This window comes from Anabrus simplex, chromosome 5 (assembly GCF_040414725.1).
Source record: "Anabrus simplex isolate iqAnaSimp1 chromosome 5, ASM4041472v1, whole genome shotgun sequence".
NCBI classification, from domain to species: Eukaryota; Metazoa; Arthropoda; class Insecta; order Orthoptera; family Tettigoniidae; genus Anabrus; species Anabrus simplex.
Genome location: NC_090269.1, coordinates 691,400 through 710,796, shown reverse-complemented (window position 1 = coordinate 710,796; position 19,397 = coordinate 691,400). Strand labels below are relative to the sequence as shown.

Sequence of the window (19,397 nt, the reverse complement as noted above, 5' to 3'; positions counted from 1 at the left end):
TTTATGTGATCCTAGAACAGGAAATTCATCATCTGTTTTATCATCTCCCGAGATAGAAGAATTATCTCAGAAGGTATTATTATCAGCCTTGGAAGTGTTATTAGAAGAGTTACTTGAAAGGAAGGGTCGTTTTATTCCTTGAGGCTTAGTTATGAGTGATTCTTTATTTACTTCATATATTGGGACTGAAGTGTTCAAGTTCAAGGAGATGTCCTATTCAGAGAGGTTTCTAGAGGAAGATGATGTGTCATTAGAATATTCAATAATTTGCTGAGGGTCAGTAGTTGGCTGAGGATTCATAGTGGCATTTGCTGGGTTGGAGGAGTCCTCCTTGGAAGAAATTGAATGTTGATCAGGTGGCTGGTTGTTTTCTTCTAGAGTCTCAGGTAGTGAGGGACATACTCGGGCCAGGTGGCCTTCTTCTTTGCAAATAAAACAGGTGGGAACGTCTGACGAAGTGTAGATCCAATAACTGGTTCCTTCAAAACATATTTGTAGTGCATTCGGTAATTTATTGAAATTGCCTGGTTTAACATATAGTTGTCGGCGGAAGCTAAGAATGTGTGTGAATCCCGGAATATTAATTCCAGCCTTTAAGTTGGATATAGATGACATTGGTTTGATACCCAGTTGTTGTAAATGTTCTTCAATGACTGTGTTTGGTAAAATAGGACATACATTGGATAATATCACTCTCTTGTTTGTGACTATTAGCGGTCTGAGAGTGAGATCAATATTATTGATTTTAATTACGGGGTGACTGAGTGACAATTCCTGAACAATTTTTGTGTTCGATAGGAATATGCAAATTCTTGAGTTTGAAATACGAGATATATAACGTATGTTAGCTGGATCTGTTATTTTTCCTACAGCAAGGACGTAGTCTCTTATTGGGATTCCGTCGTGAGCATCAGTAATAATAGCCTGTTCTTTTTTTGGTGTTAACTGCATTACAGAAGCATAACTTTTTGAGATTGTTTAGGAACATTATGGGTAGAGCTGTCGGTAAGGTTATGTACGGTCAGATTTCCTTGGTAAGAAGCCATTTCTTTGAGGGTGGAAGGCTTTGAAGCCTCCCTGAGTTACGATGTTCAACTGTTGGTGACTAACGGTTATCTACACGTAGAACAGAAAAGAATCAATTTCACTTTAATTAAATAAAATTATGTCGAGTCCAGTCCTTGAAGTTTACACTGAGTCGTAATACTCACATTTAGTCCAGTATTTGCATTGAGAAAGAACTTGAAGTATGTTTATTTACGTAAAAACTGGCACACGTTTGTACACATTCACTGCCACCTCGATCCTCTATACTGTTGTTAAATCACATATTTCTTGAAACACTTGTTTCATTTATATTCTGTACACCCCTCTTGGGTGAGAGTGCAGAATCATTGAGTGCTTCCACTTTTACTTGAGTTCCTTAACAATTTCATCCAATTTTTATGATTGGATTTCTTTCTTGTTATTTACTAATATTTCTTTTTTGGAGATTATCTTTGGTTTTGCCACCTTTTATTGTGGACTTTCCCAACCTGCATTAACATCCCTGTTAAGGATAATGTACAACATACCTGTACACCACATTATGTGCACTTGATAAGGAAATTTCCAGATTTCAATTCACCACCATATTATCAAGTGAATTGCTATTATGAATGAAGTAGAATTACCAACCGTAGTACTTTTTACTGCCGTACTTATGTGTATAAACACACTTGTTCATATTTATTGCAAAGGTAGCCATCATCACATTGGTAGCGAACCCATATGAGATCCTTATGTACAAGTATCTGCTATGTCTTAAAGTGTGCATTTCCACAAAGATCTCAGTGGTAGCAGACTATTTTTCATTGTAACTTATTACTTCTATGCATGTTGAGAATTTTGAAGTTAAGTTAACCTACATTTAGTTTACTATTCTCTATCATTAGTAGCATATTTTCTATAATAGCTACTTCTTTCGATGCCTATCCTTTCCTGGAAACAAATGTAGATCTTCATGATTTACTATGTAAAATTGCACGTTACCACCAATGCCGGTACGACAGTCAGAGAGCCTACAAAGTCCTACTACTTCAGAATTATCTTTGCCAGCCTGCATTAACGTCCCTGTTTAAAATAACATACAGTGTGCCTCTACATCACATAATGTGGACTCGATAAAGACATTTCTGGATTTTCCATGAATCACCTGAACATTATGAAAAAGACCCCTATGACCAATTCAGTGCAGCTTGACAATAATAGACTTTCTGAAAATTCCAAATTGGTGCAGTCATCTCATCCTGTATCAGAACCTTCATATTCCGGTAATCTCTCTAAGTAACTCACTTCACTTTCACGTTATTAAAGTATCTTACCTCAACTTGTTGCAACAAATCAACGATCATTACTTAATTGGTTATTTCATGTTAAAAGATTTCTGAAAACAGAATTGGCTCCTTTTCAGCAACTTATTAGTCTTCTCTATCCCAAAACTTCTTCTTACTTAAGTAGTCTTTGGTTAGAATACATAAATACATTTCCAAATTTAATTCACTTCCAGACAGTATTACATAATTTTTTCTTATCCAATGACGTTATTTTTAATCTCACTCATAACTAATTAGATTACACCAACATTCTGATGAATCCACCCCCAATTATTTGGACTCACTTACAGTGACCTTCTTGCCATCGCCGACTATCTCCAAGAACTAAATTCCATAGTTCATTCCTGTGCATCAACTTTTCTGAAGTGGATTCATTATAATACCTCTGATCAACCGTGAAACAATTCTTCAACAATGTTTAATTTCAGGATATATTGTAAACAGTGTATGGAAAAGGGTACTGAGTTTGATTCCCGTTCGGGGTGGGGCTTTTTTAATATCCCGCAGCTCAAACGTTAGGTATTTTGAATTCAACCTCTGATGTTCAATTATATAACAATGCTCATGAGTTTGTTGTTGATACCAATAGTGATCTTTCAGGGTTCTCTGCCGTGACTCCAGGAAACACTACTCTGATGACAGATGTTCCTTAAGCTTCACAGGCATTTAGCAAACCTTCCCATCAAATCTTGCACCATCCCACATTTAATCGGTCATATCATCGTATGATATGAAGCTTTTGTTGTAATGCCATTGATCGTACCACTATGAGTTGTTCTACACCGCGACACGGAAACGCTTTCCCCGCTCGTCATTAGGCAGTTGATGACAGTATGGGATAAATATAAAACCACCACTTATATTTTGTATTATTTTTCAATCAAATAATATCCATACCATTGCTCTCTTAGATTCTGAAACTCCAGTTTCCTTACTTAGTAATTTCTTCAAGATCTAAGACAAACATTACCAACATTTCACCCTGTTCTCCTATGTTACAGTGTATCTAAATTGCTAATCATTTTTTATAGAAAAAAGGTGGAACAATTCAACTTAAGTTAAAAATTTATCAGTTTACTTGGCCTTATAAATTTCTGATCATTAAAGACCTTCCATTCCCCATTATTATTGGTTTTGATTTTTTCATCACAATGGTTTAACTTCTGCTTCTTTCGATTTTTAACAATATACCAAGATACTTTTAATTAAACGTTCTGATCATCATTTTACTACAACTTGTATGTATTGTACTCCTTGCCAAACTGTTTCTGTTAATTGGTTTTTAACAACTTTTCTAATGTAATAACTCCTGAACTTGGTACTGTTTCAAATAGTAACATCCACATTGATATTCATGAGTTCTATTTTTGGGCTTATGCCGTGTAAATAATTATAAAACACACTCAACGTTTCAAAAGGAACCTTGCCTTTCTTCATCAGGAGACAAAAGAGAAGAGAAACGACGTATTGATGGTTGCTAGGAGAAAGCAACAAGGAAGCTACAAATGGTGCCCAAGATGTAAAGGGGACGCCATTTTAGCCCCATGCTAGAGACAATGAATAGTGGCAGCAAAGCATTACTCTCTAATGGTTCTGATTATAGGTAGCCATGATTCACTGAGGTTGTAACCTGTATCGCGGTTGAAATTATCTGGATGTTTACGTATTTCAACCGCCTCCCTGATAATTCTTGGGCGATATTGCTTTATACGGGCAAGAACATCCACTTCTTGGAACAAGACATCATGACCAGGTGTTAGGGCATGGTCAGCAACAGCTGATTTATCAGGTTGGTTGAGTCTGATACATCTGGTATGTTCTTTGATGCGAGTACACACCGTTCTCGAAGTCTGCCCAATATAAACCTTGCCACAAGTACAGGGAACTCTGTAGATACCAGGTTGTTGTAATTTAGGCAAACTATCCTTAGTTGGTCGCAGGAGTTGCCTAATCTTAACTGATGTTCCAAAAACAGTTCGTACATGGTACCTACGTAAGATTTTAGCAATACGATCCGTCGTGTTATGTATGTAAGGTAGGTAAGCAGTTCCTTTTACATCTTTTTTCTTAACAGACGTCCGATTATGTGCCGATTTCAGAACCCTTGAGATCAAAGCTCTGCTGTAACCATTGCTCTTAAAGGTGGTTCTCAAGGTGTTAATTTCCTCTTGTAGATCTGACGCTTCACAAATCCTCCTGGCCCTGGTAGTCAGAGTTGTAAGGATACCATGTTTTTGGGCAGGGTGATGGTGAGAATCTGCGTGGAGATATCTATTGGTGTGTGTGGGCTTACGATACATGCTGTGTCCTAGAGATCCATCCTCTTTCTTGGTGACGAGAACATCCAAAAAAGGTATCTTGCCGTCAGATTCCATTTCCAAGGTGAAACAAATGGAAGGGTACTGGCGATTAAGGTGATCCAGAAAGTGACCAAGATTGTCTTCACCTTCCGTCCATACGATGAACGTATCATCCATAAATCGCCACCAGATCTTCGGTTTGCAAGGTGCCGACGACAGAGCTTTCTCTTCGAAGTTTTCCATGAAGAAATTGGCCACAACAGGAGAGAGAGGACTTCCCATGGCCACACCATCTGTCTGTTCATAATATTTCCCATTCCATAGAAAGTAGGAGGAGGTCATGCAGTGATAGAAAAGCCTTGCGATCTCTTCAGTAAAAATATCATTAATGAGAGACATAACACCATCAACAGGTACTCTCGTAAACAGAGACACCACGTCGAGACTCACCAAGATTCACAATGAAGTATTTATTTATTTTCCACCTAGTCGATACAATGATTGCCTAAGGCAATTTTTATTGTTCAAAAGTGGTACATGTTTCGTATATTATCAACATCTTCAGCCACATAACACAGTTTAGATGAAAAATATAAAATTGACAAAGTAATGCTTTAGAGGAAGTGTCCTTGAAATTAACATAAGATTGACAAGATTAAAACAAACAAATAACTCAAGAGAAAATATATAAATTATTTCTACAATAGAAAGCAGTCGTCAAGGAAACACTTGTACAATATTCCATAGAGAAATTGTCCTAATAAATATTCTTTTCTTAATAATCCATGAAAAAAGATCAATTTATAAATTAAAAATTATACATTTTATAAGTAATTATCGAAATGAAGAAATCCTGATATCACAGTGCGGCTCTTATTATTAATGTAGATGAAAATATAACTAATTCCTAGTTGTCAAATCTTATTAAGCCTGCTTTCCTTTGGAACAGTAACTCCTGTCATTCTTTCACAGTTTTGCGCCGGGTGTAATATTGATGATGCGTTCTTCCTTGTTCTTGCACCTGAGGAGGAGGAGGAGGAGGAGCGGGGGATATAGGTGTGTCAAGAACTTCCTTGCTGTCACCTATAGCTTCAACTGAGGAGGAACAAGTTGTAGGGCTATCTGTAGGTGGAGAAATTCCAATTCTTTTTTCTTGATCCTTCTCAAGCATTTTCAAATATACTAGAATTTGATAATATAATGGATTCTTATATTCTACAGCCTCATTAAGGTTATCATTTTTCTTTACAAGTTGGTCTAGATGAATGTACAGGTCTTCATATGTGTTCATTAAGCTGCCCTTTTTTAACTTTTTTATGATGGTCAGGTCTTGTTCTATGTTTGTAAATTTATGACCTGTGGCAGTCATGTGTGATCCCATTGCTGAGAATCTTCTATGTTTTTCAGCATTCACATGTTCCAAATATCTAACTTTAAAATTGCGGCCAGATTGTCCTATGTATGTGTTCTTACATTCAAAGCATGTGAGTTTATATATACCGGAATCAAAAAATTTATCTTTTTCCGAGAGATTTATTGTATCATGGTTGAAAATACTATGTTTCATGTTGTTATTGGTGGAAAATGCAATTTTGAAATTTTTTCTTTTAAATAAATTTGTTATTACATGAATGTTTGGATTATTATATGTGAACTTGATATATTTTTCAGTTTTACTAGGTTCGACTGCTAATTTAGATTGTTGCTTCTCCGAAAATTTATTAATTATTTTATCAATCATGTTATTGTTGAAACCATTCAAGAGGGCTTGTTGTCGGATAAACAACAGTTCTTTATTCCTTTCAGATTTGGATAAAGGAATACTAAACGCTCTGTTAATGTAACTATAATATGCTGATCTTTTCTGTGCCTCAGGGTGTAACGAGTTGTTCTTGATAGTGGTCAGTGTGAAAGTGGATTTTCTGTGTATTTTGAAAGAAAATCCTTTTTCTTCTCTTGTTGTGACTATGTCCAGAAAATTCAGTGATTTTTCAACTTCTTCTTCTAAAGTGAATTTTATATTGGAATCCAAATTATTCAATATATATAAACTCACATGCTTTGAATGTAAGAACACATACATAGGACAATCTGGCCGCAATTTTAAAGTTAGATATTTGGAACATGTGAATGCTGAAAAACATAGAAGATTCTCAGCAATGGGATCACACATGACTGCCACAGGTCATAAATTTACAAACATAGAACAAGACCTGACCATCATAAAAAAGTTAAAAAAGGGCAGCTTAATGAACACATATGAAGACCTGTACATTCATCTAGACCAACTTGTAAAGAAAAATGATAACCTTAATGAGGCTGTAGAATATAAGAATCCATTATATTATCAAATTCTAGTATATTTGAAAATGCTTGAGAAGGATCAAGAAAAAAGAATTGGAATTTCTCCACCTACAGATAGCCCTACAACTTGTTCCTCCTCAGTTGAAGCTATAGGTGACAGCAAGGAAGTTCTTGACACACCTATATCCCCCGCTCCTCCTCCTCCTCCTCCTCAGGTGCAAGAACAAGGAAGAACGCATCATCAATATTACACCCGGCGCAAAACTGTGAAAGAATGACAGGAGTTACTGTTCCAAAGGAAAGCAGGCTTAATAAGATTTGACAACTAGGAATTAGTTATATTTTCATCTACATTAATAATAAGAGCCGCACTGTGATATCAGGATTTCTTCATTTCGATAATTACTTATAAAATGTATAATTTTTAATTTATAAATTGATCTTTTTTCATGGATTATTAAGAAAAGAATATTTATTAGGACAATTTCTCTATGGAATATTGTACAAGTGTTTCCTTGACGACTGCTTTCTATTGTAGAAATAATTTATATATTTTCTCTTGAGTTATTTGTTTGTTTTAATCTTGTCAATCTTATGTTAATTTCAAGGACACTTCCTCTAAAGCATTACTTTGTCAATTTTATATTTTTCATCTAAACTGTGTTATGTGGCTGAAGATGTTGATAATATACGAAACATGTACCACTTTTGACCAATAAAAATTGCCTTAGGCAATCATTGTATCGACTAGGTGGAAAATAAATAAATACTTCATTGTGAATCTATTGAAGTGCGATACGGACCATGAAGCTGATTTTATGTAATACTCACCAAGATATCGCCTGGCTGAAGTGATATAGTTTTTAACTTCTCAATGAAGTGTGTGGAATCCTTAATATATGAAGGGGTGTTACCCAGGTGTGGTTGAAGAAGACTACCTAAATATTTCGAAAGGGCATATGTCGGGGAACCAATCGTACTGACAATAGGCCTAAGAGGAACACCCTCCTTATGTATTTTGGGAAGGCCATACAGTCTCGGAGGAATAGCATCCCCTGGAAGGAGACTCTTTGCTGTATCTTCTGGAATAGAAGATTGCTTGACCAATTTGACGGTCATATTTGAGTAGCGAGTTGTGGGATCACGACTGTTAATCCTGTATATAGGATCAGCTAACAAGGACGAGATCTTGTTGTCATATTCATCTTTATCCATCACCACCGTCGCGTTACCCTTGTCAGCGGGGAGAACGATTACATCAGAATTGTCCCTTAGATCTTTTAGCGCCCGGATTTCACCTTGTTTTAAGTTGGACTTAGGTGGATTAGCGGTCTTGAGAACTTTGGAACATTCTTGTCTAACTTCCTCAGCCTCTTCAGAACAGACAGATGGTGTGGCCATGGGAAGTCCTCTCTCTCCTGTTGTGGCCAATTTCTTCATGGAAAACTTCGAAGAGAAAGCTCTGTCGTCGGCACCTTGCAAACCGAAGATCTGGTGGCGATTTATGGATGATACGTTCATCGTATGGACGGAAGGTGAAGACAATCTTGGTCACTTTCTGGATCACCTTAATCGCCAGCACCCTTCCATTTGTTTCACCTTGGAAATGGAATCTGACGGCAAGATACCTTTTTTGGATGTTCTCGTCACATAGAAAGAGGATGGATCTCTAGGACACAGCGTGTATCGTAAGCCCACACACACCAATAGATATCTCCACGCAGATTCTCACCATCACCCTGCCCAAAAACATGGTATCCTTACAACTCTGACTACCAGGGCCAGGAGGATTTGTGAAGCGTCAGATCTACAAGAGGAAATTAACACCTTGAGAACCACCTTTAAGAGCAATGGTTACAGCAGAGCTTTGATCTCAAGGGTTCTGAAATCGGCACATAATCGGACGTCTGTTAAGAAAAAAGATGTAAAAGGAACTGCTTACCTACCTTACATACATAACACGACGGATCGTATTGCTAAAATCTTACGTAGGTACCATGTACGAACTGTTTTTGGAACATCAGTTAAGATTAGGCAACTCCTGCGACCAACTAAGGATAGTTTGCCTAAATTACAACAACCTGGTATCTACAGAGTTCCCTGTACTTGTGGCAAGGTTTATATTGGGCAGACTTCGAGAACGGTGTGTACTCGCATCAAAGAACATACCAGATGTATCAGACTCAACCAACCTGATAAATCAGCTGTTGCTGACCATGCCCTAACACCTGGTCATGATGTCTTGTTCCAAGAAGTGGATGTTCTTGCCCGTATAAAGCAATATCGCCCAAGAATTATCAGGGAGGCGGTTGAAATACGTAAACATCCAGATAATTTCAACCGCGATACAGGTTACAACCTCAGTGAATCATGGCTACCTATAATCAGAACCATTAGAGAGTAATGCTTTGCTGCCACTATTCATTGTCTCTAGCATGGGGCTAAAATGGCGTCCCCTTTACATCTTGGGCACCATTTGTAGCTTCCTTGTTGCTTTCTCCTAGCAACCATCAATACGTCGTTTCTCTTCTCTTTTGTCTCCTGATGAAGAAAGGCAAGGTTCCTTTTGAAACGTTGAGTGTGTTTTATAATTATTTACACGGCATAAGCCCAAAAATAGAACTCATGAATAGTTACACGGGCCGTGAAAGTCTAAATGATAATATCCACATTGATCTCAATGATAGAATTCCAGTCATTCTACCTTTATGTGTGCATGTCCACAAAATCTCGTCGTCTGTTCTTTATGTATATCAGTCTGTTTCTCACATCTTTCAATTCCTTATTTCTCACTTATAGCCTTCTGCTGACGTTAAGGAGGCAATGTTGGTAGAACAAGATAAAGTTGATCTCCTGGTCCCATACATGAAGGAAGAAAAGTAAGTACACCAATAACTCTACACAATATGTAATATCTTAAAAAACCTAGTCATTAGAAATATGAGAAATATTGCCATTAATGCTTTCACGGCCCGTACTTATAGACATGATATTGTATAGGCTTTTGGGCTTGTGCCGTGTCAAGAAACTGAAGGTGAAATTCTTAATGTTTCGCAGAAAACTGTGCTCTGCGTCCTCAGAAGAATTCTCAACTGTCCACGAGAAAGGCTTCTTAAACAATTACACTTTTTAATTTGGAACGTTATAATAGAAAGTAGAAGTGAAAATGGTGCGTTCATTCACCACCAGATGGCCCCTAGGACGTGGCACAACGCTGGCGTTCGAAGCGGAAGCTGACCGAACCATCACAATCAGACTAAGCGGTTCATATAACGTGTTTGCGTAACATATGACAGGCGTAAGACATAGGCATTGACATAAACCTGGAATGAAACATCTGGCGACGAGGAACGTACAAATTTTGAAAACACAGAGACGAAATAACAATAGTGAAGGGGCAGGGAAGGGAACTACCTACGTAAATTCTTAATGGCTGTCAACCAGGTATAACTTAATTGATAGCCGGTGTCCCTGTTGAAATTGTTAGGATTACTACGTATTTCCACAGCTTCCCGTATAATCCTGGACCTGTAGTGTATAGTGTGGGTAAGAGCTCGAGCATCTTGGAACATGACATCATGACCTGATGATAGAGCGTGCTCAGTTATTGCCGATTTGTCAGGTTAGTTGAGACGAATATTACGTTCATGTTCTTTGATACGGGTACCAATGGACTCGCATGTTTGGCTGATGTATACTTTGCCGCATGTACAGGGAATTCCGTATACCCCAGGATGTAAAAGTGGAGACAATTTGTCCTTGGTTTTATTTAGACTGTGAGCAATTTTAGTGGCAGTGCCAAACACGGTTTTTATATTGTGTTTGCGGAGGACCTTGGCAATTCGATCTGTGGTGTTGTGAATCTAAGGCAAGTAGGCAGCTCCCTTCACTTCTTCCTTCTGTGAGATTGGCTTGGTCGTTTCTGTGAGATGTAGGGCTTTATGAATCTGCAAATCGCTGTAACCATTACCCTTGAACATGTCCACCTCCATCTGGATACGTGATGGCTTAAAAAATTCGTCTCGCCCTCTTGGCGAGTGTCGTGGGGATGCCTTGTTTTTGTGCTGGATGGTGGTGAGAATCTGCATGAAGATAGTGATTTGTGTGGGTAGGCTTATGATAGACAGCATGTCCTAAGGAGCCGTCCGGTTTCTTTCTTACTAGAACATCCAAGAAAGGAAGGTATCCGTCTGACTCCATCTCCATAGTGAATTTTATTGACGCATGTTGCTGATTTTGGTGTCTAGAAATATATGAAGTTTCTCAGGACCTTCTGTCCAGATCACAAATATATCATCAACTTACTCCACCACATCATAGGCTTGACGGGCGCCGAAGCAATAGCCTCCTCCTCAAAATGCTCCATAAAGAAATTAGCAGCTAATTAGCAAGTTGTCCCCACTTTTACATCCTGGGGTATACGAAATTCCCTGTACATGCGGCAAAGTATACATTGGCCAAACATGCGGGTCCATTGGTACCCGTATCAAAGAACATGAACGTAATATTCATCTCAACCAACCTGACAAATCGGCAATAACTGAGCACACTCTATCATCGGGTCATGATGTCATGTTCCAAGATGCTCAAGCTCTTACCCACACTAGACACTACAGGTCCAGGATTATACGGGAAGCTGTGGAAATACATAGTAATCCTAACAATTTCAACAGGGACGCCGGCTATCAATTAAGTAATACCTGGTGTCCAGCCATTAAGAATTTATGTAGGTAGTTCCCTTCCCTGCCCCTTCACTATTGTTATTTCGTCTCTGTGTTTTCCAAATTCGTACGTTCCTCATCGCCAGATGTTTCATTCCAGGTTTATGTCAATGTCTATGTCTTACACCTGTCATATGTTACGCAAACACGTTATATGAACCGCTTAGTCTGATTGTGATGGTTCGGTCAGCTTCCGCTTCGAACGCTAGCATTGTGCCACGTCCTAGGGGCCATCTGGTTGTGAATGGACGCACCATTTCCACTTCTACTTTCTATTATAACGTTCCAAATTCAAAAGTGTCATTGTTTAAGAAGCCTTTCTCGTGGACAGTCGAGAATTCTTTTGAGGACGCAGAGCACAGTTTTCTGCGAAAGGTTAAGAATTTCACCTTCAGGTTCTTGACACGGCACAAGCCCAAAGGCCTATATAATATCAATATTTGAAATGTTGATAAACTTTGAGAACATGTTAAAACTATTTCATGATATATAGTTTTATTCAATGCATGTCTGGAAAACATATCTGAGGTGGATGAAAATATTTCTGAAGTGGATTCATTATATTACCTCTCATCAAGCGTGAAAAAATTATTCATTCTTTCTGTGTCACTTGAACATTTGCCATTATGTTTCATGATCTGAAATGTAATTACCTGCAATTTTCTCGAAAGCTTTCTCATTTGTATCTAAGGAATATTAATCCTTTTGTACCACCAGTAAGTTATAGAGGAAGCCATGTTCATACATTGTCAACTGAACCTACAAATTCAACAGTGTTTAATATCAGAATATGTTGTAAGCAACATACATTTTTCATACTATTGTAATTAACCACAGAAATGCATAAACCAAAGCTTCATTGATCAATATATATACACCTTTCATCATGGCTCCCTCCTAATTCATGAACCATATTGATCTGTAGTAAGTGGTCCTAGGAGTCGGAATATTGGTTGCAATGGAATAGGAGTAAAGAGAAGCATCTCAGACACGTTGTGAGTCATGGCTCTCCTTGTGCTCAGGTGGCTAGGACTGAAATGTCCATCTGTGGCCCCTATCCTGTTAGAGGAGGGATCCTATTTGGGGTCATGTAGCCTTCTGCTTCAGAGAATTTACCAAGCTCAGAAAGTTTTAAGCAAGCCTCTGGCCTATCGGAGTAACAGTGCCCTCTTTCTTTATTCGATTAAATAACATGCTGGAATTTAGTCCCATAGTAGTTCTCCTTTTGTTAAAGAGAGTCCCAGACTCGATCTCTGTTTGTGTTAAATATTAACAATGATACTGTCTTTACGTCATACTAACTACTTTTCCGACACCGAAGTGCCGGAATTTAGTCCCGCTGTAGTTCTTTCATTGACGGGAGTCCCAGACACGATCTCTGTATGGTCATACATTAATAATATTGGATCTACATAATACTAACTACTTCTCAGTGATGCCGAAGTATCGGAATTTAGCCCGGCAGTTCCATTTTAGTTCAAGGAGTCCCGAACTCGATCTCTCTTTGGGCCAAGTATTAACAATCATGTAAGCTTCACGTCCCACTAACTACTTTTCTGAGACAGCGAACTGCCGCAATTTAGTCCCGGAGTAGTTCATATTTTATTGAAGGGAGTCCCAGACTCGATCTCCGTTTGTGTCGGATTTTTGCCCTTAGTAATAATGTTACCGGCTTTACATCCTACTGACTACTTTTCAGAGACTCCAAAGTGCCGAAATTTAGTCCCGCAGAATTTAATTTGTTCAAGGTGTCCCAAACTCGATGTCTGTTTTGGGTCAGATATTATAACTTTAATAACAATGTTATTGGCTTTACGTATTACTAACTACTTTTGATAGACGCCGAGGTGACGGAATTTAATCCTGCAATTGTTAGTTTTTAATTCAAGAGAGTGTCTGGCTCGATCTTTATTTTGAATCAATAATAATAATGTTATTGACTTAACGTATTACTAAATATTTTTCGAGGCGCTGAGGTGCCGGAATTTAGTCCTGCAAATAGTTCTTTTTTGTTTAGTGCAAGGAATCCTAAAATTTTATGTCTGATTGATTCGTGGTAACTGAAGAGGTAGGAGAACCCACGTATCTTTCATGCATATGAAGTTTATTCAGCCAATTATGCTGATAACTGTGCAGGGCTCTGGGCAAATTCCAAACAAACAATGAACTTTGTCTTTCATGTATTACCAAATACTTCCTAGACTAATGAACTAATATTCTAGTCTAATGAACTCATACAAAATGTTGCGTCCATATTTATACTACATTTACTGCATCCTATCTCCGTATTCAATTAACGTAGCTTGTGCTAATAATTCATACTTATTCTTCAGTGAAAGAAAAGCTGGTCATTAATCCCTGGTTAGGTTGAGATTTTTAATATTTTCTTCTTAAGATCTATAGTTCTGAGACCATGTAAGCTCCAGATTTGAAACCTCTGGTGGATGATAGCTTTTCCTTGCTCAGAGTTAGATGTTTTAAATTTTGAAGTTAGATATTTGAATAGCACTTAAGCTTTGAGTCCAAGTGAACTCCAGTTTCTAATCCTAGTTCGGTCAAAGATTTTAACTTTCAATTCTTGTAGCACTAACGTCAGGTGTTTCAATGAAGTGCACAAGTTTTTGATTTACTTTCAATTAATTAAGCATGCTTGTTTGCTGCCCAAGTAGGGGAGCCAAGGGTTAGAATCCATCTGAGTGGGCAGTTTTCAATTTTTTTATTCGGAGGTTGTGTGTTTTGAATTTAATGCACAATCATTTAGTTACTTTCATAGTAAGCAGTCCAAGGGAAGAAGTGCCAAGGTTGATTCCCGGTCGGGGTAGGGATTTTTTAATATCTCGCAGCTCTAACGTTAGGTGTCTTGAATTAAAGGCATGCTTTCAGTGAGCAGTCATTTACTTAGTGGATACTCAGGAGTCCAATGGGGAGAGCCCTGGATTCCATTCCCACTCGTGTGTAGCGCAAACGTTTTTGGTTCTGAACACAAAGTATTAATCTCTAAGTAAACAATAATGGAAGCTACTATTAGTCTCTAGTGATCAAATCTATAAGCTCGAAATACAAAAATAAAAAATCAGTGCTACAAACACTAAAAACCAGCAGCGCATTACACATTAGCACAAACCTTAGCATATGGGACCCCACAGTCGCTTAGCTTCGACCCCCAAAACTGCTTCCCAATAATATGCCCTTATAAGTAAAGCATATGTATTACGCATTTCACATTCTCCCTATCCCCATTTATACAGTGTCTGTGTAGCCACCATCTTGCCCCAAACTCTGCTCCAAAAACCCCTGAACCATGTCTCATCTTGTCTAGAGAAGTTAAGCCTGGAATCGAATCTCAACCTTGAATATTTAATGCCTTGTAAGGATAAGCAAGGCATCAAACCCGTGCCTGTTAGGGTGATGTAGCACTCTTGGGCATCAAACTTGGGTCAGTAATGCTAACCTCCTTGTAAGGATAAGCCTAGGGTGTAACCAGGATCTGTCAGGTTAGGCTTGATTTGAATCCACGCCTGTTAGGTTAAGCTTGTACTCTTGGCCATAATCACAGCAGTTAGGTTCAGCTTGAAGATTTTGGCATCGAACACGGGTCTGTAATATCAATGTCCTTAAACTTAGGATTGAACCCGGGATCTGTGAGGTTAAGCCTGAACAAGATGCCAGCATAACATTATGACAGGTTAAGGCTGCACTCTTAGCAAACCCTCTACTTTCATAACGCCTGCCAAGTAAGGTAATGTGAGTTTACGCATGCACACCTAGTTAGCACATTCCGTGTGGCGAAGGCCTCTCCCAGCGGCGTGTCCAGGTGGCGGTTCCAGAAGTGTCCAAAAGTAACTACTAGAATTGTATTAGCAGTTATGAATATATTCTTCAAGCAAAAGGCTGTTGATTCTACACATGCGAGGGTAGGTTAACCCAATCCATTGTAGACTAGATTATAAACCACTCTAAATTCAGGAGATATGTTAGGAATGTATGGGTTATCCTGAGATGATTTTATGTTACAGACCACTATTTGATATCCAAAGTATTTCTAGATCTACGATAGGGCAGGTGAAACCACTTTGTAGAGGAGAAAAGGCTAGAAAATCTCCAGAATGTGGAAATTACATGGAATATTGTGGACATTATTAGTGAAAGAATCATAACTATAGCCAGTAAACAGTTTCAGGATATGGAAAGGGAATGTTGTCATACCAGGATTCTGTAGAAGGAACAGGAAGGGAATGCCTAGGAGCAACTGTGTATAAAAATGATGAAACCATAGGGTGAGGGCAGTATTTAAACGTAACAAGGCATATTAGAAATCGATCCAAACCAAGCCTGATGCCGACATTGAACTATGTAATATGTACAAAACCTACTGTAACAAATAATTGTAGAATTCAGGATGAAGTCATGGGAAGATTTCGGTAATAAGTCAGAAATGCTAGATCAAGCGGCAAGCAATATTTCTAGACAGTAGTAGAGAATCTTAGAAAGCGAGGGTAACAAGGACATGAATAATGTTTTGTGTAAAGCAGGTTAACTCGTAATCACTTGTCGTTAGAATAAATGTTTTGTATGAAGTGTTGGAATTAAGGGGTTCCTCACCCCACTACACCCCAAGGAAATACCATGCTAATGAACAAGTAAGATAATATTTTATAATTAATTCTCCTCCACTGTTCCCAAATGTTTGATTCAGTCCAGCTGATTAAAATAAAAATATTGAACAAAATATAACTCATCGTTGATGTGCCATTATTAACTAGGGAGTTCATCTGTAAATTCTGAGCAAATGGTTCTAAATTATTAGTAACAATTCTTGATGAGTGTGCTAAAGCGTTTCCTTCAAAAACGTGATTGCATTCAGTTTCTCTGATTTTGTAGTTATTCTTATGTGTGTTCCAGTGTTGAGAATGTTGCATTAATGACAAAGCACCCTGGAGATAAGGTGATTAGATGTACTGTGTGCAAGATGATGTTCTCTGAAAAATTAAATCTAAAGTCACATATGGCTGTTCATTCTAATATAAGAACTAATGAATGTAATATATGCAATAGTACATTTACTAATCGAAGTATTCTCCGTAGACACATGGTCATACATAGTGGGGAATGGGTCTTCCAGTGTGAACATTGTAGCAAAGTATTTATTCACAAAAGGAATCTTCGGCAGCATATGATTACACATACCGGAGAGATGCAGTTCCAATGCGAAGAATGCAATAAAGCATTTAGAAATAGGGATGATTTCCGACAACATATCATGGTTCATACTGGAGAGAAGACCTTACAACGTAAAGAATGCAATAAAGCGTTTCGTAATAAACAATCTTTGCAAGGAAATGCTGTAGATCGTACAAGTAGAAGGCCATTCCAGTGCAATAAAACGGGTACTAAACGTTCCCATCTTTTAACCCACCTGTCTGATCATAATAGCCGAATGGGCCCCCAATGCCAGGAATGTTACAAAGTATTTAAAAGGAAATCTAGTCTCCGGACGCACATGATGATTCATACTGGTGAGAAGCCATTTCAGTGCAAGGAGTGTAATAAAATGTTTAGAATTAAGCAAAGTCTTCAAAGGCACGCTGTTGTACATACTCGTCAAAGGCTATTCCAATGCAGCGAATGCAATAAAACGTTTACCCAACGATGTGTTCTACAAAACCATCTCTTCGTTCATAATCGAGAAAGACCATTGCAATGTCACGAATGCAATAAAACGTTTCCCCTACGATCGTCTCTCAAGACACACTTGATCATGCATACCGATGACAGGCGTTTTCACTGTAATCAATGCCCTAAAGCGTTTAAATATAGAAGTAATCTCCGACAACACTGTATTATACATACTGGGAAAAGACCATTCCAATGTACTGAATGCAATAAGCCGTTCTCGCAACTTGGTACTTTGCGCAACCATATGCTTTTTCATACTGCGGAAGGGCAGTTTCAGTGCCAGGATTGCAACAAATTATTTTTTCGGAAATTTGATCTCCGTCTACACATTATGACACATACTGGAGAGAAGCCACACCACTGTCAAATATGCAATAAGGCGTTTAGAAGTAAACAAAGTCTCCGAAGACACGCCGTTGTTCATACTGAATGAATGGCATTCCGTTAGGAGGAATGCAATAAATCAATTTGTAGACGAGGTCACCTCTGAGCCCACCCAGTGGTATATATTGGAAGTGATGACCGTTGCAGAAGAAGTTTTCGTCAGCACAGGGTTATGGAGAGCGTTCAACTGTGAAAAATGCAGTATTGTCTTTAGAACTAGGCGTGTTCTGCAATGGCACGCCAGTATTCATACTCATTAGATTCCATTCCAATTCAACAAATGCTCTCAAATGTTTCCTCATCCTAATTATCTTCAAACCCAACTTGTATATCACCTAAATTGTCAGAAATGCAACCAAATACGGTATTTGCTGACGGAAGTAGTCGCATGAGACACGTCGTTTTTTTGGTCTGGTGAAAGCAGTTTCACTGTGTGAATGCAAAACTTACGTCAGGAATGCGACAAAATATTTAGTTGCAGAATTAATCTCTGAAAACTCATGGTAATTAATATTGGGGAAAGGACGTTTAATGCGAGAAAACGACAAAGCGTTTACTGAATTAATTCTTCTCCGATGACACACAACACTTCTTGCAGATGAAGGCTGTTTCAGTATCAACGGTTCATTTTAGAAGTATTTCCGAAAGACACATGGTCATTAATACTGGAGTAGGTCCGTTCTAGTGCAAGGAATGCTATAAAGACGTTTGTAGGCTCCGAAGAAACCAGGTTGACTGCATTGGAGCAAAGGCATTCACGTTTAGAAATGTAACAAATAGTTCGCTCAATGAAGTTATCTCCCAACCCACAAGATAATACAGAATATGTGAACGCCGTACCCTTATGAAGAATGCAATAGTGTGTTTATTTAAAGAAGCACTCTCCTAACCCGTGTAGTAATTCATACTCAACAAAAGCAAGAAGTTAGTGTTGTTTGCCGTTGTTCGTTTTCTCGTCCCCCTTGTCTCCAAATATACTGTTAACTGTCTCTTGTCTGGCTCCATGACTAAATGTTTAGCATTCCTACCTTTGGTGTAAGGGGGTTCCTGTTTCGCTTCGCAGCTGTGTCGGGGATTTGAACATTTTTCGGTAAATTCCGATCGCTCGAGTTCTTCGTGCGTTTGCCGTTTTCAACTTTAGAATTCATCGTATACAATACTTCATCCTAACAGACGAGCAGGTTGCCTGTAAAGTATGAACTGGGAGAACCTACACCAGGTGCCTTAGAAGAAAAACGAAACTATTTTGCTCTGGGCCTGGTTGTCGGTAACAAACCTGGATGGGGCATATTAAGGTTTTTAATAATGTACCTCTGTACCGACGGGAGATATTTGAATGAATCTTTTTCTTTTGATTTGTTTGAGCATCTCGTAATGAAAAATATTGTTTGTTCCACGTGACCTTTTAAAATCATTTATACGTTATATCATGTTTTGTAAATGATAATAAATCTGACAGTCTGTTAAGTTCAATTTTGTGAAAACCTATTATATATCCCTACATTGATCATGTAAAACGCATTGCAATTACAAAAGAAAAGTATGAAAAAAGATCTAAAATAATAATTGTTCAGTAATAAGAGTAACGTAAATGGGAGTTCCTATAAAATGTTATATCTTTATTTTTATATGACGAC

The 19,397-nt window shown here is 38.2% G+C and overlaps 1 protein-coding gene across 1 annotated transcript in view; it reads left to right on the top strand.

Annotated features, from left to right (window-relative positions):
• Positions 1-19,186, top strand: part of LOC136874262 (zinc finger protein 888) — a 110,911-nt gene extending 91,725 nt beyond the window's left edge. The window contains exons 4-5 of the mRNA XM_067147885.2: positions 9,779-9,858; positions 16,603-19,186. Coding sequence (XP_067003986.2) covers positions 9,779-9,858; positions 16,603-17,809 — 1,287 coding nt within the window. The 3' untranslated portion in view covers positions 17,810-19,186. The remainder of the gene's footprint in view (positions 1-9,778; positions 9,859-16,602) is intronic.
• The last annotated feature ends 211 nt before the right edge of the window (positions 19,187-19,397 follow it).